At 48.8% G+C, this 25094-nt stretch overlaps 2 protein-coding genes across 2 annotated transcripts in view; both read left to right on the top strand.

The window, feature by feature from the left end:
- Positions 1-22: 22 nt before the first annotated feature.
- Positions 23-5893, top strand: MRM2 (mitochondrial rRNA methyltransferase 2). Its single transcript, XM_060260613.1, has 3 exons — positions 23-139; positions 2125-2414; positions 4810-5893. The coding sequence occupies exons 1-3, from the start codon at positions 132-134 to the stop codon at positions 5265-5267; spliced, it is 756 nt and encodes a 251-aa protein (XP_060116596.1). The 5' UTR covers positions 23-131; the 3' UTR covers positions 5268-5893.
- A 2649-nt stretch (positions 5894-8542) lies between these two features.
- The window catches only part of LOC132588214 (mitotic spindle assembly checkpoint protein MAD1-like), a 32945-nt gene continuing 16393 nt past the window's right edge, over positions 8543-25094 (top strand). Inside the window, exons 1-3 of the mRNA XM_060260564.1 lie at positions 8543-8619; positions 16712-16862; positions 20518-20658. Coding sequence (XP_060116547.1) covers positions 8567-8619; positions 16712-16862; positions 20518-20658 — 345 coding nt within the window. The 5' untranslated portion in view covers positions 8543-8566. The remainder of the gene's footprint in view (positions 8620-16711; positions 16863-20517; positions 20659-25094) is intronic.

The raw sequence follows: 25094 nt of genomic DNA on the forward strand, positions 1-25094 counted from the left end.
TTGGCGGCGGAACAGGAAAAGCGGGTTGTCTGTTCCGGGACGGAGGGGTTTGAAAGTCGGACCAAATTGGTCCTTTCTCTGTAAGTGTCCCCCAGTCCCCATTCCAGGAAGCGGCGGCGGGCCTTGGGGCAATGAATCGGTGAGTACAGCGGACTCCCTTTCTTTGCTCTTTCCTCCTTACAGAGGAGGGGGGGATTAACATGGGGGCCTTAGAGTAGCGGTTAGCGTGTCCATGGGTCGGTGGTCGAGTTTTTACTCAGGGTTAATAACCACCAGGTAGGGTCGGTCTGGAGAATTACAGCTTATTTTCAGACGAAAGAGGATCAGCCCGGCTGGAGGAAACGGCTGGTTTGGAGAGTGGACCCTGTAGAATTAAAGTCCCCTCCCCAAGCTCCGCACACAAAAAAAAATTGCCAGGAATTTCCCACTCTGGAGTTGGCAACCTAGGGTTGCCAATCCCCAGGTGGGGGCAGGGGATCCCCCGGTTTGGAGACCCCCCCCCCCCGCTTCAGGGTCGTCAGAAAGCGGGGGGAGGGGAGCGAAATCTCTGCTGGGAACTCTGTTATTCCCTATGGAGATTTATTCCCATAGAAAATCATGGAGAATTGATCCGCGGGTATCTGGGGCTTTGCGGGGGCTGTTTTTTGGGATAGAGGCACCAAATTTTCAGTACAGCATCTAGTGCCTCTCCCCAAAATACCTCCCAAGTTTCAAAAAGATTGGACCAGGGGGTCCAATTCTATGAGCCCCAAAAGAAGGTGCCCCTATTCTTCATTATTTCCTATGGAAGGAAGGCATTGAAAAGGTGTGCTGTCCCTTTAAATGTGATGGCCAGAACCCCCTTTGGAGTTCAGTTATGCTTGTCACAGACTTGATCTTGGCTCCACCCCCAAAGTCTCCTGGCATTTCTTGAATTGGACTTGGCAACCATATGGCAACCTCTTCGTCATCCTATTACCCTTATTGGCCCCTCTTAGGTCAGTTTCTCTCTCTCAGCCTGTACTGCCTTACAGGGTTGTTGTGAGAATAAGTGCAGGAGGAGAGGACAGTGAACCTTTTCAGCAATAGACATGAACCTGCCTTATACTTAATCAGATTCTTGGTCCATCAAAGCCAGTATTGTCTACTCAGACTGGCAGGGGCTCTCCAGGGTCTCAGGCTGAGGTCTTTCAAATCACCTCCTACCGAATTCTTTTAATTGAAGATGCCAGGGATTGAACCTGGGACTTTCTGCATGCCAAGCAGATGCTCTTATCAGTGAACCACAGTGTATGTAAGCCTAATTTACAAGCCTGGATGGGTGACCTTGAAGTCTAGTGAACAGGGTGACTAACACATGCAGTAATTAAGAGAAAGGTTAAATTTTAGCTGGGACAGACTAGAAGTTTCCTGTAATATGGTCTTTGGTTTGATGGTTAAGGGAGGGATGCTGACTCCATGGTAGAGCATCTGCTTGGTAAGTAGAAGGTCCCAGGTTCAAATCCCTGGCATCTCCCAACTAAAAAGGGTCCAGGCAAGTAGGTGTGAAAAACCTCAGCTTGAGACCCTGGAGAGCCGCTGCCAGTCTGAGTAGACAGTATTGACTTCGATGGACTGTCTGCTCAGACTGGCAGTGGCTCTCCAGGGTCTGATTCAATATAAGGCAGCTTCAAATGTTGATATGTTCAACCCTTCTCTTAAGTAATAGAAATCCCTGCTTTGTCCATGGGCATTGTTATTGAACCACCCTACAGACAGGCCAAGAGCTTGCACAAGGGACTACCTTTACCTTTGGGGAGGGACAGTGGCTCAGTGGTAGAGCATCTGCTTGGTAAGCAGAAGGTCCCAGGTTCAATCCCCGGCATCTCCCAACTAAAAAGGGTCCAGGCAAGTAGGCGTGAAAAACCTCAGCTTGAGACCCTGGAGAGCCGCTGCCAGTCTGAGTAGACAATACTGGCTTTGATGGACCAAGGGTCTGATTCAGTAGAAGGCAGCTTCATATATATATTCATATGACCCCTGACTTAGAGAAACATAATTGGATGTGTGACAGAAGTCTAAAAAGATCGGTGGCAGTTCTCTTTTCAGTTCCCTTAATGCCCTGTGTCAATTGGCAATGCAAATATTTTACCTTTTCTTTCATAGCTATTGCAAGTTATCGAGCCTCTCGCATCAGTGCTTGCGAATCCACTCCACGTCACAATGCCTGAAAAGCAAAACAGGGGCCGAGCACCGTTGGCTCCAGCGGCACTTCAAGGACCCATTTGTAAAGGAAGCCAAGAAGGAGAGCTATCGCTGCCGGAGTGCCTTCAAGCTTCTGGAAATCGATGACAAACACGGCATCCTTCGGCCTGGACTGTGTGTGTTAGATTGCGGTGCGGCCCCCGGCGCTTGGGCACAGGTGGCAGTCCAGAGAGTCAATGCTGCAGGATCAGGTGAGTGCCTTTCAAAGGGGAAAATGAGTCAGGGAGGCTTCTTTCCCTGCTTTTTAAAACCTGTAGCATCTGCGTTAAGAGCTGATGCAAGTGGCAGGTAATTTGCAGCGATCTCCTATGTCTTCTTCCCCCACAACAGACACCCTGTGAGGTGGGTGGGGCTGAGAAGAAGAGGAAGAAGACTGCAATTTTATACCCCCGCCCTTCTCTCTGAATCAGAGACTCAGAGCGGCTTACAATCTCCTACATCTTCTCCCCCCACAACAGACACCCTGTGAGGTGGGTGGGGCTGAGAAGAAGAGGAAGAAGACTGCAGATTTATGCCCCACTCTTCTCTCTGAATCAGAGACTCAGAGCGGCTTACAATCTCCTACATCTTCTCCCCCCACAACAGACACCCTGTGAGGTGGGTGGGGCTGAGAAGAAGAGGATGAAGACTGCAGATTTATACCCGGCCCTTCTCTCTGAATCAGAGACTCAGAGCGGCTTACAATCTCCCATATCTTCTTCCCCCACAGCAGACACCCTGTGAGGTGGGTGGGGCTGAGAAGAAGAGGAAGAAGACTGCAGATTTATACCCCACCCTTCTCTCTGAATCAGAGACTCAGAGTGACTTACAATCTCCTTTATCGCCTTCTCCCACAACAGACACCCTGTGAGTTGGGTGGGGCTGAGAGAGCTCTGACAGAAGTTGCCTATTCAAGGACAACTCTGCGAGAGCTATGGCTGACCCAAGGCCATTCCAGCAGCTGCAAGTGGAGGAGTGGGGGGAATCAAACTCGGTTCTCCCAGATAAGAGTCTGCGCACTCAGCCACCGCACCAAACTGGCAAAGTTTCTCAGCAAAGCCTGTATCACAACTGACTTCAACAGCTGTTCCACTAAACTGGGAATGCAAGGGTTGATGCTGCCACTAAGAAGTAGCGCTGGCCAGTTTGAGGTTTATTATTTGATTGAAAGATTCAGCCTCATCAAGGAAAGCCATGAAAAACCATGAAAGATAGCAGAGGCAACAATCTAATTCTGCAGTCTGTAAAAACACTGTAAGGTGATTCGTATAACTAATCAAGCGCAGAGGACTGGCACGACAGGGCATCGAGAGGTGTGTGGTGGTGGTGGAGAAACGAAGTGGGGGCCCTGCTTTGGGGTCAGGAAGGATTTCTCCTCCAGGCCAGATTGATCCACGGATCCTAGAGGTATTTTGCCTCCCTCTGAGCACAGAGCAAAGGTCACTGGAGGAGTGTGGAGAGGTAGTTGTGAATTTCCTGCAATGTGTAGGAGGCTGGGCTAGATCTAGATGACCCGGGCCTTTTTTTTTTTTTTGAGCAGGAACGCACAGGAATGCCGTTCCGGATGGCTTGGTGTCGAGGGGGTGTGGCCTAGTACGTAAATGAGTTTCTGCTGGGCTTCTTCGACAGAAAACTTCTGTGTGAAACAATGGTGATGTCAGAGGGTGTGGCCTAATATGCACAAAAACCCCGTTGGGGGTTCCTTTCTGCTGTGTTTCTATGGATTAGAAACTTTCAGTTTGGTGTAGTGGTTAAGTGCGTGGACTCTAATCTGGGAGAACCGGGTTTGATTCCCCACTCCTCCACATGCAGCTACGGAATGAACTCCAGCACCTCTTTTTCTACAAATGACCTCTGATTGTAAGTGATGTAAATGAAGCATATATCCATGAATCATGGATAAACATATGGAGCAGAGGTCCATCAGTGGCCATTAGCCATAACGTATTGTTGAAACTCTCTGTCTGGGGCAGTGATGCTCTGTATTCTTGGTGCTTGGGGGGCACAGTGGGGGGCTTCTTGTGTCCTGGCCCCACTTATGGACCTCCTGATGGCACCTGGGTTTTTTGGCCACTGTGTGACACAGAGTGTTGGACTGGATGGGCCATTGGCCTGATCCAACATGGCTTCTCTTATGTTCTTCTGTGACACAGAGTGTTGGACTGGATGGGCCATTGGCCTGATCCAGCATGGCTTCTCTTATGTTCTTCTGTGACACAGAGTGTTGGACTGGATGGGCCATTGGCCTGATCCAACATGGCTTCTCTTATGTTCTTCTGTGACACAGAGTGTTGGACTGGATGGGCCATTGGCCTGATCCAACATGGCTTCTCTTACATTCTTATGTCTGGGGCAGTGATGCTCTGTCTTCTTGGTGCTGGGGGCAAGAGTGGAAAGGCTTCTAGTGTCCTGGCCTTGCTGGTGGACCTCCTGATGGGTTCTGGGTTTTGGCCACTGTGCGACAGAATGTTGGACTGGATGGGCCATTGGCCTGAACCAACATGGCTTCTCTTATGTTCTCATCCTGCGTTTTATGGAAATGGTGGGATGTAAATTGAAATTAATCACCCAACCCATGGTTTTTTGACCGTCCTGCTTGTTTCCTAGATCAAGGCGCCCCCGTCGGCTTCGTTCTTGGGGTGGACCTCCTTCACTTTTTCCCTCTGAAAGGAGCCGTCTTCCTGACTCATTCTGACATCACAGATCCAGGCACTCAGAAGAAGATTCAGGGAGTCCTTCCCAAAAGCAAGGCGGACGTCATCCTGAGCGACATGGCGCCCAACGCCACCGGGATCCGGGACATAGATCACCAGCGGCAGATCGGCCTGTGCTTTGCCCTCGCGGACCTGGCCCGGCACATTTTGGTGCCCGGCGGGACCTTGCTTTGTAAGTTGTGGAACGGTTCGGAAAGCGGCCGCCTTCAAAAGAGATTGATGCAGGACTTTGCGGAAGTGAGAACTTTAAAGCCCCAAGCCAGCAGGAAGGACTCATCCGAGATGTATTACCTGGCAAAATTGTACAGGCCACAGCGATTGAAAAATGTGAAAGACGTTTCCACCGCTTAGTGCACTCCACTAGTTAAAAGTGTGGAGATTTCAGTGATTTGATTGCCTGTGCCTCATCCTGGTCTCAGCTGGTGGCACTGCAGAAAATGAAAAGTTGTGGAAGTTGACTTAGGTTTGGCTGTTGTCGAAGGAGTAATTTTGAAGCCGTGTGAAGGATGTTTTATGAACTTTTCAGAATAGGTGGAGGCGTCGTCAACATATATCCATCAACCTCTTTGCACCTCTGTAAGCTACCGACTGGGACAGTGGCTCAGTGGTAGAGCATCTGCTGGGTAAGCTGAAGGTTCCAGGTTCAATCCCCGGCATCTCCAAAAAAGGGTCCAGGCAAATAGGTGTGAAAAACCTCAGCTTGAGACCCTGGAGAGCCGCTGCCAGTCTGAATAGACAAGACAGACTTTGATGGATCAGGGGTCTGATTCAGTAGAAGGCAGCTTCATATGTTCATATATTCTTACCGGGCACTGTTTGTGCAAAGTGACACTGATATAAACACAAAAGATGGTGTTAAGGAACATAATTTAAAAACTTTGTATTTTCACAGTGCTTTAAAACAAACACCTCGCTCAGGCAGATTGTAAAACTATGGAGTTCTAGTTTTATGAAAAATAAACAAATAGTACGCAAAAGTTTCCTTTTGTTGGGGGGGCGGTGTTGTGAAAGGACACAGAAAGCTGGGCCACACACACGAAATAATGCACTTTCAATCCACTTTCAATGCACTTTCCAACTGGATTTTGCCAGTTCATAAAATAAAATCCAGTTGGAAAGTACACTGAAAGTGGATTGAAAGTCCGTTATCTACTGCGTGTGACCGCAGCCAGAAGGTGTCAGGATTTATAAGATCATTGCTTGCCTTTTGATCGAATTTCCAGCAAGCGGTGGCTATGGTCAGGTCACCTTCGGAAGGATTTCTCGCTGTGCCAAAGAAACAGGTAGAGAGTTTTGTCTGCGCGAAAAGGAAAAATTGACAGGAAGAAAACTTCTTTTCATTATCCCATGAAGATCATTTCCGTGAGTAACTGTGTCGGCCTGCAGTTGGACAGATTCAAGTCCTGCAGGCTGTTAAGAGACCAACAAGATTTATCGGGGCGTGAGCTTTTTGGTTTTTGCATGGGTTTTTATTTTCCAGGGGGGGGGTATTTTTATATGTGTGTGTGCACTAGTGAGTGTGAATGTGCACCTGGAAGTGATCTCTGGGGGCACGGATATTTAGAGAGGTGCCTGAATAAAGCCTGCCCCCACCTCCCAGCTGCTGGTATTCTAAGGAGGTCTCCCATCCAAGTACTTGCCAGAGTTGGCCCTGCTTATTATGGATTAGCGGGCACAGTCACAAAATGGCTGCCACAAGAGGTGCAGCTAATCACAAAATGGCTGCTGCAGCAGGTGGGGGTTGCCACAAAATGTCAGGAAGCAAAGTTATATATCACCTGGGGATCCCTGGAATAGCGTTTGGACTACAAAAATCTCAGAGTTAGAAAACAAAGCCCAAGGTTTTAAACGCCACATTAAGTAGCTAGTCTGAGGCACATTTACAGTGTTAGGTAGCAATGCCGTGGGGTAGGTCATAGTTCCGCCCTATCCCTTTAACACAGGGGTGTCAAACATGCGGCCCAGGGGCCAACTCAGGCCCACGGAGGGCTCCAGTCAGGCCCCGAGCAACTGGCTGCCATCTGCTTCCTTCTCCATCTTTCTTGATTCCTTCTGTATCACAGCTTGCTTTGCCAGGCTTGCTCAATTGCACAGGAGCTACAGAGCAACACTTCTATTTTCTCCATTGGCTGAGTCTCCTCCCTTGGGGAGGAAAGGGCAAAGGAATAGCTTGCTTTGCCAGACTCTCAATCGCACAGCAGAGCTACTGAGCCAAGCCTCTGTTCCTTCTTTTGGCTGAGGCTCCTCCCCCTCCTGGTCCCCTGGGGAAGGAAGGAAAGAGCCAGAGCTTCCTTTGCCCAGTTCCCTGGATCCCATGGGAGAGGTACAAAGAAAGCACCTTTAAGACCAATGAGTTCTAATGTTTTAAGCATGTTTTATTTTTAAAGTTTATTTAAAAACAAATAAATAAATCTTTAATTGTGTTTGTCTGTGTCCTTTATAAAGTTTATATCTCTGCTACCTAATCTTAAATAGGTACACCCATGGCCCAGCCCGACAAGGTCTCATTTGTGTCAGATTCGGCCCTCATAGCAAATGAGTTTGACACCCCTGCTTTAACCAATGCAGCTTTCTGGCCGTTTTATTATAGTGCAGTTTAGGGTTGCCAGCACTAGGTTGGGAAACACCTGGAGATTTTGCAGGTGGAGCCTGGAGAGGGAGGGGTTTGGGGATCGAACGCAGTGGGATATGATATCATAGAGTCCACTTCCAAAACAACCATTTTCTCCAGGGCAATTGACTTTGGTCATCTGGAGATTCCCTGTAATAGCAGATCTCTAGGTGTTACCTGGAGGTTGGCAACAGGGCTGCCAATCCCCAGGTGGGGGCAGGGGATCTCCTGGTTTGAAGGCCCTCCCCCCCCCCAGCTTCAGGGTCATCAGAAAGCAGCGGAGGGATGGAAATGTCTGCTGGGCGCTTCATTATTCCCTAGGTGGAAACAGATTCCCATAGGGCATAATGGAGAATTGATCTCTGGGTATCTGGGGCTCTGTGAGGGGCTGGTTTTTTTTTTGAAGTAGAGGGACCAAATTTTCAGCATAGCATCCATTGCCTCTCCCCAAAATACCCTCCAAGTTTCAAAAGGATTGGACCAGGGTGTCCAATTCTATGAGCCTCCAAAGAAGGTACCCCTAGCCTTCATTAATTCCAATGGAAGGAAGTCATTTAAAAGGCGTGCAGTCCCTTTAAGCGTAATCCTCCAGAACTCTCTTTGGAGTTCAATTCTGCTTGTCACACCCTTGCTCCTGGCTCCGCCCCCAGTGTCTCCTGGCTCCACCCCCAAAGTCCCCAGATATTCCTTGAATTGGCCTTGGCAACCCTAGCGAGTTCTGCACATCTGCGCAAAGAAATCAAAATAAAGCCGTCTTGAATAACTCCCGTTTACGAGAAGAGCTCGGCCTCGTCTGAATCGCTTTTGCACCGCAGTCCTGAAAGCGACCTCCGCTTTGCCTCCAGCCAGCAAGGCAGAGCCGCGTGCCTCTATTCTAGGCATTACGGCGACGCGGGGCAAAGAGGCAACGGCGGGAGTACTCGCGGCTTTACGGTAAAAGGGGGCGGGCCGGCGGGCGCCCGAGTGTCGCGAGAGCCAGGCGGGAAGTCTCGCGAGTCTTTAAAAAGTCTGGCGGCGGAGGGAGATCCAAGCGGGAGAGATGGAAGGCGGGAAGGAGAGCCGGGCGGTGGTCGCTGCCGCTCCGTGGGGCAGGTGAGCCTGTGTGGGGCGCTCCGCCCCCTTTACGCCGGCATGATAATGCTCCCCAATGCCCCCTTTTGTAGGGTTGCCAAGTCCAATTCAAGAAATAGCTGGGGATTTTGGGGGGTGGAGCCAGGAGACTTTGGGGGTGGAGCCAGGAGACTTGGGGGTGGAGCCAGAGACTTGGGGGTGGAGCCAGAGACTTGGGGGGTGGAGCCAGGAGACTTGGGGGTGGAGCCAGGAGACTTTGGGGGGTGGAGCCAGGAGCAAGGGTGTTACAAGCACCATTGAACTCCAAAGGGAGTTGTGGCCATCACAAATGCCTTCCCTCCATTGGAAACAATGAAGGGATAGGGGCACCTTCTTTGGGGGCTCACAGAATTTGACCCCCTGGTCCAATCTTTTTGAAACTTTGGAGGGTCTTTTGGGGAGAGGCACTGGATGCTTTGCTGCAAATTTGGTGCTTCCGAGCCCCAGATACCCACGAATCAATTCTTCATTATACCCTATGGGAATTGGTCTCCATCTGAAATAAAGGGCAGAGATTTCCCTCCCTCCACCCCCACTTTCTGATGACCCTGAAGTGGGGGAAGGGCCTCCAAACCAGGGGATCACTTGTCTCCAACTGGGGATTGGCAACCTTACGCTTTTGCATTGCTGCAAAGAGTGTTGAGTGGCTCCCCTCCCACCCGCTTCAGCTGCACAACAACCCTGCCAGGTGGGCCAAGTGAGCAGCCTGGAGGTGGGTTTCCCAGGAAGCTCAGCTGCCCCTGTTCCACTCCAGCCTGACAGCTGGCAGCCCAGGCCAACAGCACAGGTGTGCCCAAGATTACACAGGTGCCTCTCCTCCAGTTTGGTGTAGTGGTTAAGTGTGTGTGGACTCTTATCTGGGAGAACCGGGTTTGATTCCCCACTCCTCCACTTGCACTTGCTAGCATGGCCTTGGGTCAGCCATAGCTCTGGCAGAGGTTCTCCTTAAAAGGGCAGCTGCTGTGAGAGTCCTCTCCAGCCCCACCCACCTCACAGGGTGTCTGTTGTGGCAGGGGGGAAGGTAAAGGAGATTGTGAGCCGCTCTGAGACTATGTCCTTGAAAGGCAGCTGCTGTGAGAGCCCTCTCCAGCCCCACCCACCTCACAGGGTGTCTGTTGTGGGGGAGGAAGGTAAAGGAGATTGTGAGCCGCTCTGAGACTCTTCGGAGTGGAGGGCAGGATATAAATCCAATATCATCTTCTTCTTCTTTGCCTTGTCCCAGGGGTGGCCAAACTCACTTAACGTAGGAACCACATAGAATAAACGTCAGATGCCTGAGAGCTGCAAGGCAGGCAGGCAAATAGATGGAGGAGAGGTGGAAAGAAAGAAACTTTAACTGTAAATGTATTGCCAAGGCTGCCTAATGGCTTGGCTCGGATAAGTGATTTTAAAAGCTGCGGTTTGGCTGCCCCTGCCTTAGCAGCAGCCCGGTCCAGTGATCCAGGGCTGGGGTGGCCAAACTTGCTTAACTCAAGAGATGCACAGAATAAACGTCAAGGTGTTTGAGAGCTGCAAGACGGGAAGGAAGGAAGGTAGATGGGGAGGTGGAAAGAAAGCAACTTTAACTTTCTTCTCCAAGCCGCTGGCTGGCTTGGCTTGCACAGGAGACCTGCAAGGCGTTGTTATGAGTCTGCTTTGCCTTCCTCTCAGGAATTTGAAGGGGCTCCCTTTCTGCCCTGTGTTATCCTTGCGAATGCCCTGAGAGGTAGGCTAAACAGAAAGCGTGGGTGTGCCTGAGATTATCCAGGAAATTGTCCTTCCTTTGTTTTGGCTTTTCAGCAGCCCTGTCATGTAGGCCAGGCTGAATTTGTGGCCCCAGATTATCCAGGAATGGCTTCTCCTCTGCCTTGGCCTTAGAGCAGTCCTGCAAACCGCGTTGCCTTCCTCCAAGGAACTTTGTGCGGCTCCGTTTTCTGCCCTGTTTTATCCTCACAGCAGCCTAAACAACAGCCCTGTGAGGTAGACTAAGTGAAAAGCATGGGTGTTCCTGAGATTACCTAGGAATTTTCCTCGATATTGGCTTTACATCAACCCTGCCTAGTAGACCAGGCTGAATCTGTGGCCTGAGATTACTCAGGAATGCACCTACTTTGGCTTAAAAACTACATAGTGAAGTAGGCCAGGCTGAATCTGTGGCCTGAGTTTATCCAGGAAATCTCTTCTCCCTTGCTTTGGCTTTACAACCGCCCTGTGATATGCTTTACCTTCCTCTAAGGAACTTCGAGCGGCTCTCTTTCTGCCCCATTTTAGCGCCCTTGCAACAGTCTTGTGAGGTAGGCCAGAATAAAAGCATGTGTGTGTCTGAGAGTACCCAGAAAGCTGTCTCTTCTCCACGGCAGCCTTACAACAGCCCTGTGAGGTAGGCTAAGAATGGGTGTTTCTGAGATTGCCCAGAGAATTTCCTTCCTCGATATTGGCTTTACAGCGACCCTGCCAAGTAGGCCAAGCTGAATGTATGGCCTGCGACTACTCAGGAAATTGCCACTCCCATATTTTGGCTTTGTAGCTAGGCTAGGAGCGTGTGTGCCTGAGATCACTCAGGGAATGGCTCTTAACTTCCACTTTGGGTTCAAAACAGCCTTGTGAGGTAGACTAGGCTGTGTCTGTGCCCAAGAATCCCAGGAAATTGACCTTCCTCTATGTCAGCCTTACAACAACCCTGTGAGGTAAGCTAAGAGGAGCGCCTGGGACTCTTTAGCTTGGAGGAACGTCGACTGAGGGGTGACGTGATAGAGGTTTACAAGATTATGCGTGGGATGGAGAAAGTAGAGAAAGGAGTCCTTTTCTCCCTTTCTCACAATACAAGAACTCGTGGGCATTCAGTGAAATTGCTGAGCGGTCGGGTTAGAACAGATAAAAGGAAGTCCTTCTTCACCCAAAGGGTGATTAACGTGGAACTCACTGCCACAGGAAGTGGTGGCGGCTACAAGCATAGACAGCTTCAAGAGGGGATTGGATAAACATATGGAGCAGAGGTCCATCAATGGCTATTAGCCACAGGGTATAGATCAGGAGTGGCCAAACTGTGGCTCGGGAGCCACATGTGGCTCTTTCACACGCATTATGTGGCTCTTGAAGCCCCCATGACCCCATCAGCTGCCTTTGAGAAGGCATTTCTGCTGGTGGCTTGGAGGAGGATGCATTTAAGGTTAAAATGGCTTTCTTTCAACCTCTCCTCCCTCATCTGTTTGATTCCTTCCTTCTGGCTCTCAAACAACTAACGTTCATGTCTTGCAGCTCTCAGATATCTGACATTTATTCTACGTGGCCCTTACGTTGAGCAAGTTTGGCCACCCTTGCTCTGGAAGATTACCTCATCTCACACACACACTCCCGTTCTCCCCTTCCCTCACACAGACCACAGGTTCTCGTGAGAAGCTAATCATTCCACTTCCATCTCTGGCCTTGAAGATGAAAAGAAACCTGTAAGCCAAGAGACCAATTAGTAACACCTTGCTGTTCACGCTACCCCTTGAGGGGAGGCCAGTGGTGCTTTGCCTCATGGGGCTAGTTTTACCCAAACAAACTTTCTCAAATAGAAGGAATACTTGAGGAACAAAAGAAGTTGTCCCTCATATATGAGACAGAAGGATTCCTGAAGATTAAAATCTGCCTATCTTTGCAGATTTCCCCCCCCCCTACAATAAGAGAATTCTTTTTCTCTTATTGCAAGCTAACACAATAAAAGAGCTAGATTTGAGTCCAGTAGTACCTGAGAAACCAACACGATTTTCATGGAATACATTTTTGAGAATCTAAGCTCCCTGCATTCAAACTCAACATTTCATCCTCACAACAACCTTGTTGAGGTAGTTTGGTTTAGAGCAGAGGAGGCCAAACTTGCTTAATGTAAGAGTCACGTGGAAGGAAGGGAGGGAGGGAATTGATGGGGGAAAGGAGGAGGGAGGGAGAGGTGGAAAGAAAGCAACTTTAAATGCATTCTCCAAGCTGCTAGCTGGCTTGACTTGGAGAAGAAGAAGAAGATGAAGAAGATATTGGATTTATATCCCGCCCTCCACTCCGAAGAGTCTCAGAGCGGCTCACAATCTCCTTTCCCTCCCTCCCCCACAACAGACACCCTGTGAGGTGGTGGGGCTGGAGAGGGCTCTCTCAGCAGCTGCCCTTTCAAGGACAGAGTCTCAGAGCGGCCTACAATCTCCTTTCCCTTCCTCCCTCACAACAGACACCCTGTGAGGTGGGTGGGCTGGAAAGGGCTCTCACAGCAGCTGCCCTTTCAAGGACAGAGTCTCAGAGCGGCTCACAATCTCCTTTTCCTTCCTCCCCCACAACAGACACCCTGTGAGGTGGGTGGGGCTGGAGAGGGCTCTCACAGCAGCTGCCCTTTTAAGGACAACCTTTGCCAGAGCTATGGCTGACCCAAGGCCATGCTAGCAGGTGCAAGTGGAGGAGTGGGGAATCAAACCCGGTTCTCCCAGATAAGAGTCCGCACACTTAACCACTGCACCAAACTGGCTCTCCTAAGAGAAGTGACCTAAAGAGAGAAATGCCTTCTCCAAGCTGGCTGATGGGGCAGGGAGGCTTTGAGAGCCACACAATATGTGTGACAGAGCCACAGTTTGACCACCCTGGCTTAGAGTATGTGCCTGGCCCCAGGTCCCCAAGCAAGCTTCCATGACAGAGTGGAGATTCGAATCTGGGTCTCTCAGGTTCTAGTCCAACGCTAACCACTACGTTTGTCTTTCCCCCTTGAGACCCACCTGGGTACCTGTCTTGCCCATTCCCAGCTCCAGCCACCAAATTTAACTACCCAACTTCACTATTGGAACCTCCCAACTTTGCTATTAGAATAGACGATATATATCTGGCATAGCCTCGCTCTCTCCCATTTTGTGGCTGGCTCCGCCTCCTGTAGCAGCCATTTTGTGACTGCACTCACCGCCATCTTGTGTCAGAGTTCCAAAGGGAATTACTTGCTCAGAAAGGCTGCGGGCCCCTGCTTTAGAAGCTACCCACATTTCTCTCTGTGTTCGTGTCATTTGAGACACCAGCCAGGGCTCTGGACCCCAACAATTTACACCCCAATAAGTTAAGATGCTGGTATGCTATTTTTTATAAATAAGGTGTGATCTTGAAGTCTCCATTCTGTGGGAGAGGTGACATCTGTAAAGAGAATCTAGCCTCAGTCTTGTGATTTGATACTCCTCATTGATTTCCTGGGCAAGCTGCATTATCTTGGGGTCTGTATGATTTCTTACGAAACAAAATGTAACAAGTATAAAACACCGATTAAAATTCTGCATGAAAAACTCAGCCCATCCAAAGAGACTACTGATCGCTCAAAAGAACAATTTGCAGACGAAAAATGTGTTAAAAGGTCAATTAAAATAAAATAAAATTAAAGGCCAGGCAAATGGCAGATCGGTGTGACCCTCTGTTATCGTCCATGCGATTTGCATCATACACCAGCTTCCAAATTTATTGTTTGGCACAAATTGTTGCAGCCCAATGTCCTGGTCGGAGACACAAAATCAGCAACAGACCTCCCCAAAAACGGGTCACTGATCAGCAAGAGAGCCAGTTTGGTGTAGTGGTTAAGTGTGTGGACTCTTATCTGAGAGAACCGGGTTTGATTCCCCACTCCTCCAATTGCACCTGCTGGAATGGCCTTGGATTAGCCATAGCTCTGGCAGAGGTTGTCCTTGAAAGGGCAGCTGCTGTGAGAGCCCTCTCAGCCCCACCCACCTCACAGGTTGTCTGTTGTTGGGGAGGAAGGGAAAGGAGATTGTGAGCCGCTCTGAGACTCTGTCCTTGAAAGGGCAGCTGCTGGGAGAGCCCTCTCCAGCCCCACCCACCTCACAGGGTGTCTGTTGTGGGGGAGGAAGGTAAAGGAGATTGTAGGCAGCTCTGAGACTCTGTCCTCGAAAGGGCAGCTGCTGTGAGAGCCCTCTCAGCCCCACCCACCTCACAGGGTATCTGTTGTGGGGGAGGGAGGGAAAGGAGATTGTGAGCCGCTCTGAGACTCTGTCCTTGAAAGGGCAGCTGCTGTGAGAGCCCTCTCCAGCCCCACCCACCTCACAGGGTGTCTGTTGTGGGGGAGGGAGGGAAAGGAGATTGTGAGCCGCTCTGAGACTCTGTCCTTGAAAGGGCAGCTCCTGGGAGAGCCCTCTCCAGCCCCACCCACCTCACAGGGTGTCTGTTGTGGGGGAGGAAGGGAAAGGAGATTGTAGGCCGCTCTGAGACTCTGTCCTTGAAAGGGCAGCTGCTGTGAGAGCCCTCTCAGCCCCACCCACCTCACAGGGTGTCTGTTGTGGAGGAGGAAGGTAAAGGAGATTGTGAGCCGTTCTGAGACTCTGTCCTTGAAAGGGCAGCTGCTGTGAGAGCCCTCTCCAGCCCCACCCACCTCACAGGGTGTCTGTTGTGGGGGAGGAAGGGAAAGGAGATTGTAGGCCACTCTGAGACTCTGTCCTTGGAAGGGCAGCTGCTGTGAGAGCCCTCTCCAGCCCCACCCACCTCACAGGGTGTCTGTTGTGGGGGAGGAAGGGAAAGGAGATTGTAGGCCGCTCTGAGACTCTGTCCTTGAAAGGGCAGCTGCTGTGAGAGCCCTCTCCGCCCCACCCACCTCACAGGGTGTCTGTTGTGGGGAGGAAGATAAAGGAGATTGTGAGCCGCTCTGAGACTCTTCGGAGTGGAGGGCGGGATATAAATCCAATATCATCATCAAGATACTGTATGCGAGGACCCCCCAGGCTGAGGGAAGGGACTTCTCTAACTTTCCCTCAGTCCACACAGGGCAAAAAAGAAAGCCAGTTTGATGTGTAAGGGTTAGAGTTTTGGGTTAGTATCTGGGAGGCCCAGGTTCAAATCTCAGCTCAGGCACCAAAGCTTGTTGGGTGATCTTGGATCAGTCACACTGTTATATCGTTGCCTACCTTCACAGAGTTGCAGTGAAGCTCGAGAGGGTTAGCCTGAGGGCTAGGAAGGCTAAGCTCATAAGAACATAAGAGAAACCATGTTGGATCAGGCCAATGGCCCATCCAGTCCAACACTGTCACACTGTGGCAAAAACCCCCAAGTGCCATCAGGAAGTCCATCAGTGGGGCCAGGACATTAGAAACCATCCCACTGTCCCCCCCTCCCCCCCAAAGCACCAAAAATACAGAGGACCACTGCCCCAGACAGAGAGTTCCATCCATACCAGGGGTGGCTAAACTTGCTTAATGTAAGAGCCACATAGAATAAACATCAGGTGTTTGAGAGCCACAAAAGACATGAACGTCAGATGTTTGAGAGCTGCAAGACAGGATGGTAGGAAGGAAGGAGACAGGGAGAGAGGGAGGGAGAGGTGGAAAGAATGCAACTTTAACTTTAAATGCTGACTTGGAGATGTGATTTAAAGAGAGAAATCCCTTCTCCAAGCCGGCCAGTGAGGTGGTGGTAGCTTAGAGAGCCACACAATATGTGTGAAAGAGTCACAGTTTGGCCACCCCGGCTGGTAGAAAGTGAGGTGGGACGTTCTCCCTTCAGCGGTGGTGGAGGGGAGATACAAAAAAGCGCAGTTCCAAGAACGATTATGTCGCTGCTGCAATTATGGTATCGGATCTTAAGTCCATGTAATATTTGACTGTGAGGCTTATAATGATCTTCGCGAAGTACTTCCATTTTCCACGGCCATACCTTTTACCAGTAGTCAAAACCTGCAACTCCTTAAGACTCTTCTTGACAATAAGAACCCTGAGGTTACATACAAGTTAGCAACATTTGGCTGGCTTGCCACAAGAATAAGGAAAACGCTAATCAGTCAGGAAATGGCTAAACTCCTTTCCCAGTCTGTTTGCTGTAACTGCCATGTTCTGTTAGATTTGTAGTTTTACGACAGTATTCTATATCTTTTTATGTAGGATTTTATGGTCATTCAGTTTTAATTTTGCATGGTTTTACCGCTTTAAATGCTGAATGAACGAAACTATTCGTAGAAAGCGAAATAAACTTTGTCAGTCTTTTACAAAATTAAACAATGGTCCAGTTACTGGTGTGCAGCTGCCTGTTGGGACTCACAACACCCCCCCCCCCTCCAAAATTTTCCCCATTGTCTTTTTTTCTCTTTCGGAAGCAGCAGGGAAGAGCCGGAGGACAATACGATGGTCCTCACAGTCATGAAGCATTTCAATGAGTTTATGGCTGGCGATGAAACGTCTGTGCTGGACACGTCTGTGCTGGAGATGCAGCAGCAGCCTCTGCAGTTGCAGTACCAGGAAATGATGCGGGTAAGACGTCTCTGCGATCCCGTCGCTTCTACCTGGTGGTGATGCTGGAAGCCCTTGAACATGAACATATGAAGCTGCCTTCTACTGAATCAGACCTTTGGTCCATCAAAGTCAGTCTTGTCTACTCAGACTGGCAGCGGCTCTCCAGGGTCTCAAGCTGAGTTTTTTCACACCTGTTTGCCTGGACCCTTTTTAGTTGGAGATGCCGGGGATTGAACCTGGGACCTTCTGCTTACCTAGCAGATGCTCTACCACTGAGCCACCCTCCCTCCCCTGCTCTCCAGGGTCTCAAGCTGAGGTTTTTCACGCCTACTTGCCTGGACCCTTTTTAGTTGGAGATGCCGGGGATTGAACCTGGGACCTTCTGCTTACCAAGCAGATGCTCTACCACTGAGCCACCCTCCCTCCCCTGCTCTCCAGGGTCTCAACCTGAGGTTTTTCACACCTGTTTGCTTGGACCCTTTTTAGTTGGAGATGCCGGGGATTGAACCTGGGACCTTCTGCTTACCAAGCAGATGCTCTGCCACTGAGCCACAGCCCCATTCATGGCTCTCCAGGGTCTCAAGCTGAGTTTTTCCACACCTACTTGCCTGGACCCTTTTTAGTTGGAGATGCCGGGGATTGAACCTGGAACCTCCTGCTTACCAAGCAGATGCTCTACCACTGAGCCACCGTCCCTCTCCTTGTGCTTTGGAAAGTGATGATGTGAGGGAGTCCTCCAAATTAAAAGTTTTAAAAGTTTTATTAGGTTTCATAGAAAAGAGGGGAAAGGAAAGAACTATTAAGGGGGGTATGGGGAAATTAGGGGTGGAGGGGGAGAGCATCCATTTACTTACAGTTTACAGTCTATATGTGGCGCAGAGTGATAAAGCTGCAGTACTGCAGTCGGAGCCCTCTGCTCACGACCTGAGTTCGATCCACGGTAGAAGCTGGGTTTTCAGGTAGCCGGCTCAAGGTTGACTCAGCCTTCCATCCTTCCGAGGTCGGTCAAATGAGTCCCCAGCTTGCTGGGCGGAAAGTGTAGATGACTGGGACAGGCAATGGCAAACCACCCCGTAAAAAGTCTGCCGTGAAAACGTTGCGATGCGACGTCACCCCAGAGTCTGAAACGACTGGTTCTTGCACAGGGGACTACCTTTACCTTTTAAAAAATGTCCTTTATAGTTTATATCTTCCATTGTATCTTATATCATTCCATCACTTTATAGTTCTTTCTTTTGGCTCACAAATGCACATTCCTTATACTTGCACCTCTCAAGTTTTTATCTTATTCAGTACAGTACGCAACATTAACCCCTTATTTTATATACACATACATTGCTGCATAATTACTTCAAATTCCAGCTCATGCTGCACCCAACCAATCATACAGTGGTTGCCGGATCATCTTGTTATCTTGTGTGTTGCCTTCTCTTAATTTTTTCGTAAGCACATCCGTTTCTGCCGTCTCTAAAAACGTCTGAACAAAGTCCTCTTGTTCAGGTATTTTTTGCATTTCCCACCATTTTGCAGGAGTCCTCAACATGGCGCCCGTGAGGCACCTTGGCGCCTGCTGTTTTTAGAAAGTGGGTGGGGCCAGGTGGGTCTTTGGCCCGGTAAGGCTTCTGATTGGCTGTGGAGGTTTTAAAAAAACATGCAGTTTGCCAGGCACATGCTCTAAGCTAGGGGTGGTCAAACTGTGCCTCTTGCACACACATTGTGTGGCTCTCAGAGCCCCCACTGGCCAGCTTGGAGAAGGCATTTCTCTCTTTAGGTCACTTCTTCAAGCCAAGCCAGCTGGCAGCTTGGAGAATGCATTTAAAGTTGCTGTCTTTCCACCTCTCCCTCCCTCCACCGCGTGACGATCTTCACTGTGGGACTGAAGGTAAATTGCGGCAGCTGTTTTGTGGCTGGCTCCGCCTCCTGAGGCAGCCATTCCGTAACTGCACCCCCCCCCAATGCTGTGCCAGACGTCCAAAGGTGCCTGCAGGCTTAAAAGGGCTGGGGACTCCTGATGTAAAGAGTGGTTATAATGGGAGCAGCAATCAAAATTCTACTCTTTGTTCAGTTCTGTTGCCAGTTAATGACAGATTATGTGATGCTTTTGCTTCCAGTTCAGTTGTCTAAAAAGAAACTTATTTTGTGCTCTTTTGGGTGGGTTGGAGTGGGGGCTCGTAATTATTTCCTTGCTTGGGATTCGCCATGTCCACTTAATCTCAGAAGGTTCCCTGAGCCTCTCTTCTGAACCGATTCGAGGGACAGGGACTTCTGGAATACACCCTAAGTCAGCGGTCCCCAACCTTTTTGGCACCAGGGACTGGTTTTGTGGAAGACAATTTTTCCACGGACCAGGTGGGGCGGGGGGCATGGTTTCGGGATGATACAATTGTGCACTTTATTTTGGTGTAATGGCTAAGTGTGTAGACTCTTATTAGGGGAGAACTGGTTTGATTTCTCACTCCTTCACTTGAAGCTGCTGGAATGGCCTTGGGTCAGCCATAGGTCTGGCAGAGGTTGTCCTTGAAAGGGCAGCTGCTGGGGGAGTCCTCTCAGCCCCACCCACCTCACAAGGTGTCTGTTGTGGGGGGGAGAAGGTAAAAGCCTGTTTGGTGTAGTGGTTAAGTGCATGAACTCTTATCTGGGAGAACCAGGTTTGATTCCCCACACCTCCTCTTTCAGCCGCTGGAATGGCCTTAGGTCAGCCATAGCTCTCTTATCTGGGAGAACCAGGTTTGATTCCCCACTCCTCCACTTGCAGCTGCTGGAATGGCCTTGGGTCAGCCATAGCTCTCTTATCTGGGAGAACCGGGTTTGATTCCCCACTCCTCCACTTGCAGCTGCTGGAATGGCCTTGGGTCAGCCATAGCTCTCTTATCTGGGAGAACCGGGTTTGATTCCCCACTCCTCCACTTGCAGCCGCTGGAATGGCCTTAGGTCAGCCATAGCTCTCTTATCTGGGAGAACCGGGTTTGATTCCCCACTCCTCCACTTGCAGCTGCTGGAATGGCCTTGGGTCAGCCAGAGCTCTCTTATCTGGGAGAACCGGGTTTGATTCCCCACTCCTCCACTTGCAGCCGCTGGAATGGCCTTAGGTCAGCCATAGCTCTCTTATCTGGGAGAACCGGGTTTGATTCCCCACTCCTCCACTTGCAGCCGCTGGAATGGCCTTGGGTCAGCCATAGCTCTCTTATCTGGGAGAACCGGGTTTGATTCCCGACTCCTCCACTTGCACCTACTGGAATGACCTTGGGTCAGTCATAGCTCTCTTATCTGGGAGAACCGGGTTTGATTCCCCACTCCTCCACTTGCAGCCGTTGGAATGGCCTTAGGTCAGCCATAGCTCTCGCAGGAGTTGTCGTTGAAAGGGCAGCTTCAGGGAGAGCTCTCTCAGCCCCACCCACCTCACAGGGTGTCTGTTGTGGGGGAGGAAGGTAAAGGAGATTGTGAGCCACTCTTAAGATTCGGAATGGAGGGCAGGATACAGGTCCAATGTCATATTATTATTATTATTATTACTACATTGTAACATAATATATAATGAAATAGTTATACAACTCATGGCCCGGTTGCTAACGGGCCATGGACCTGGGGTTGGGGACCCCTGCCCCAAGTTACCTTTGAATCCCCCCGTGTGGTCAGCAGGTGCTGCTATCTCTCTGTCTTTTTTCATCACCAGGTTGAAGCGGAGGCTGAGCAGATCCATTCGGGGACGCGGCTCTTGCAAGCGGAAAGGGAGAAAATGCAAATGGAGATGAGTCACAAGAGGGCCCGGATCGAGCTGGAGAAACAGGCCACCATGCATGCTCGGAATTGCGAGGTGAGGGGGGCTGCGGGACGTTGGTGAGAAGGCAGGCGGCTCTGCTCCCTCGGCGAAACCTTTTGTGGTTTTCTTTGTGGGACTGATCTAGCAGCCATCTCACCACAGACTCCTGGAAATTGCTTTATATCATAAGAACATAAGAGAAGCCATGTTGGATCAGGCCAGTGGCCCATCCAGTCCAACACTCTGTGTCACAGAAGAACATAAGAGAAGCCATGTTGGATCAGGCCAATGGCCCATCCAGTCCAGCACTCTGTGTCACAGAAGAACATAAGAGAAGCCATGTTGGATCAGGCCAATGGCCCATCCAGTCCAACACTTTGCAATGGCTTTCCTCCTTCCTCTCTGGTCGGGGACAAAGGGTGGCTATTGGGGGTGAGCGATCCCAGAGGCACACACTTGATTGTGGAGTGCCTCAGGGAGCAGTTCTCTCCCCAATGCTGTTTAACATTTATATGCGCCCCCTTGCCCAGATTGTCTGGAGGTTTGGGCTGGGTTGCCATCAATATGCAGATGACACCCAGCTCTATCTACTAATGGACGGCCAGCCCGGCTCCGCCCCGGGGAACCTAGATCGGGCCTTGCAGGCTGTAGCGACGTGGCTCAGACTGAGTGGGCTGAAGCTGAACCCAGCGAAGACAGAGGTCCTTTGTGTGGGTCGCGGCGCCCTAGGAGGGGAAATAGCTCTCCCAACCTTCGAAGGCGCACCATTGAAAGCAGCGCACCAGGAAAGAGCTTGGGTGTTTTACTGGAGCCTTCATTATCAATGGAGGCCCAGATAACAGCCACTGCCAAGTCAGCATTCTTCCTTCTGAAGCGGGCAAGGCAGTTGGCCCCCTTCCTGGAGCGTCGCGACCTTGCAACAGTGATCCATGCAACGGTCACCTCAAGATTGGACTACTGTAATGCCCTCTACTTGGGGCTACCTCTGTGCCGGACCCGGAAGCTGCAGCTGGTGCAGAACGCGTCGGCCAGGCTATTATTGGGGCTCTCGAAACGGGAGCACGTACGGCCGGGGCTGCGCGGACTGCACTGGCTGCCAATTATCTTCCGAGTCCAGTACAAAGTGTTGCTCATTACCTTTAAAGCCCTATATGGCCGAGGACCAGCCTACCTAAGGGACCATCTCTCCCCATATGAACCCCAGAGGGCACTGAGGTCAATGGGAAAAAATAAAATGACCATCCCCGGGCCGAGAGAGGTCAAGCTCCAAAACACCAGAGCACGGGCCTTTTCAGCTGCGGCCCCTGCACTGTGGAACCACCTTCCGGAGGAAGTGCGGGCCCTGCGGAACCTTGACCAGTTCCGCAGGGCCTGCAAGACCGTCCTTTTCAGACAAGCTTACATTGATATCGACTGCTGAGTTGCTAGGAATAAAGGAACCGCCATCTATAATATTATTATGGAAATATTTAAACTGGCAGAACCAGCGCCAGAATATTTTTATTGCTGCCAGACACATTTAACTTAACTTAAATTATGTATTTTAATTCTATTGACTGGTTTTTATATGTTTAATTTTTAATTGTTAAATTTAAAGTTTTACCTATCTATGTAAATGTATGAAATGCTGTTAGCCGCCCTGAGCCGCCTAGGCGGGGAGGGCGGGATACAAATAAAATGTATTATTATTATTATTATTATTATTATTATTATTATTAACACTCTGTGTCACAGAAGAACATAAGAGAAGCCCTGTTGGATCAGGCCAGTGGCCCATCCAGTCCAACACTCTGTGACACATAAGAACATATGAGAAGCCATGTTAGATCAGGCAAATGGCCCCTCCAGTCCAACACTCTGAGTCACATAAGAACATAAGAGAAGCCATGTTGGATCAGGCCAATGGCCCCTCCAGTCCAACACTCTGTGTCACAGAAGAACATAAGAGAAGCCATGTTAGATCAGGCCAAAGGCCCTTCCAGTCCAACACTCTGTGTTACACAGTGGCCCCAAAAAATTATTTATACACACACACACACAGAGTGGCTAATAGCCACTGATGGACCTCTGCTCCATATTTTTATCTAAACCCCTCTTGAAGGTGGCTATGCTTGTGGCCGCCACCACCTCCTGTGGCAGTGAATTCCACATGTTAATCACCCTTTGGGTGAAGAAGTACTTCCGTTTATCCGTTTTAACCTGTCTGCTCAGCAATTTCATCGAATGCCCACGAGTTCTTGTATTGTGGGAAAGGGAGAAAAGTACTTCTTTCTCTACTTTCTCCATCCCATGCATTATTTTGTAAACCTCTATCATGTCACCCCGCAGCTGATGTTTCTCCAAGCTAAAGAGTCCCAAGCGTTTCAACCTTTTTTCATAGGGAAAGTATTCCAGCCCTTTAATCATTCTCGATGTAGCAATCTAAAAGCAGACAACTATGATAAACTACTTAAAGAAATTCAAAAAGACTTGGAAAAATGGCATGATCTGAACCTATCTTTAATGGGAAGTATAGCTTTGATAAAAATGAATGTTTTACCAAGACTACTATTTCTCTTTCAAACTGTTCCAATATTCCTAAACAGTGGATTTTTTCAAGAGCTAAATAAGATGGTCGTTAAATATGTGTGGCAGGGCAAAAAATCCAGAATTAAATTAAAGACCTTGCAGGATTCCAAATTAAGAGCAAGTATGGGTCTACCAGACTGGCAATTGTACTATAAAGCATCTATACTGTTGTGGATAAGAGATTGGATGTTGTTGAAAGATAAAGAGACAACTGTTGTTAGGAGGACACGATTTGACTATGGGATGGCATGCTTATTTGTGGTATCAAAGACTTGAAGGCCACTCTTACTTTAAGAATCATTGGTTTCGGAAATCTCTATATCATACCTCGTCATGGTTAAAGCCTAAAATCTACTCAAAAGTTCCAGGATGGGTTTCGCCAGTAGAAGCATTTACTCACCCAAATCTTTTAAAAGCAAACCAGAATTACAGGTATGAGGATTTGTTGGGAAAAGAAAATCAACTGAAAACGAAAGAAGAACTAGAAAACATGGACATTAAAATGAACTGGTGGATGAGAATGCAAATGGAATCCAGATATGTTAAAGACAAGGCGAGAGGCTTCTCTAGTGAACAATACTTATTTGATAAAATTCTTTTGGGACCACAAGAAAAGTTAATTTCCAAACTGTGCGCATATCTACTTCAGATGAAGACACAAGATGAAGTTGTAAAGGATTGTATGGTCCAATGGGCGAAAAATTTTGGTTATAACATTACACTAGAACAGTGGGAAAGATTGTGGAAACTTAATGTTAAACTAACTAGGTCAGTGACTTTCAAAGAAAACCTCTATAAAATGTTTTATAGATAGTACTTGACCCCACAGAAACTGTGCAAGATTTATACTAACATGTCTAATAAATGTTGGAAGTGCACCATACAAATTAGTACTTTTTATCATATGTGGTGGACGTGTGAGATGGTGAAAGGCTATTGGAAAATGGTACACGAAATGTTACAGAAGATCATGAAAACTCAGATACATTTCAAACCAGAACTATTTTTATTGAATATATTTCCAGAGGATTATTCTAAAGAAATGAGACACATGTTGGCACACTTCAACACTGCAGCTAGAATCCTTTTGGCGCAGAGATGGAAATGTCAGGAAATTCCTTCGAAAATGGACTTGGTGGGGAAAGTTTTGGAGACTGCAGAGCTTGACTTTTTATCCCAACTGATAGCTGGGAAATCTAAAGAAGAAGCGAGAAAAAACTGGATGACATTTTATGTTTGGTTGGACACTCAAGACTTTTAAGATTCTCTGGTGTGATCTGATTTCTTTTTCTTTTTTCCCGTGTTTATATTATAATATTCCTCTTTAAGCGAACTTTTAAATCCCATTTTGGAAAAATTGGCAAATTACTAGAATATAACTAAAGATCTATATCATACAGCTTTAAAATGGAATATATATATATATATATATCGTTTAGATTAAAATAACAAGAGAGAATATTTGTTAAGAAAATACGGTAGAACTATCCTTTTGACTATGGAAAGTATTTTATAAAAACAAGAGCAGAATGTATTGTGCTTTTACCTTTCCCTTTCTTTCTGTTCCTTATTTTCTAAATGTTTCTGAAACTAATAAAAACTTTTGAAAAAGTAGAGACGTCACCCTGCCAACAAAAGTCAGTATGGTCAAAGTGATGGTATTCCCAGTGGTAATGTATGGCTGTGAGAGTTGGACCATAAGGAAGGCCGAACGCAGAAGAATAGATGCTTTTGAGCTGTGGTGCTGGAGAAGATTCTTGAGAGTCCCTCGGACTGCAAGAAGATCCAATCAGCCAGTCCTGAGAGAAATCAACCTAGAGTGTTCCCTGGAAGGTCAGATGCTGAAGCTCAAATACTTTGGCCCCCAAGTAAGAAGGGAGCACTCACTTGAGATGATGCTTGGAAAGAAAGAAGGCAAAAGA

Source organism: Heteronotia binoei, chromosome 20 (assembly GCF_032191835.1).
Source record: "Heteronotia binoei isolate CCM8104 ecotype False Entrance Well chromosome 20, APGP_CSIRO_Hbin_v1, whole genome shotgun sequence".
NCBI classification, from domain to species: Eukaryota; Metazoa; Chordata; class Lepidosauria; order Squamata; family Gekkonidae; genus Heteronotia; species Heteronotia binoei.

Excerpts from the sequence above, each read along its gene's own strand:
- MRM2 (XM_060260613.1), top strand. Across the intron at positions 2,415-4,809 it reads AGTCAATGCTGCAGGATCAG|ATCAAGGCGCCCCCGTCGGC; the intron begins GTGAGTGCCTTT and ends CTTGTTTCCTAG.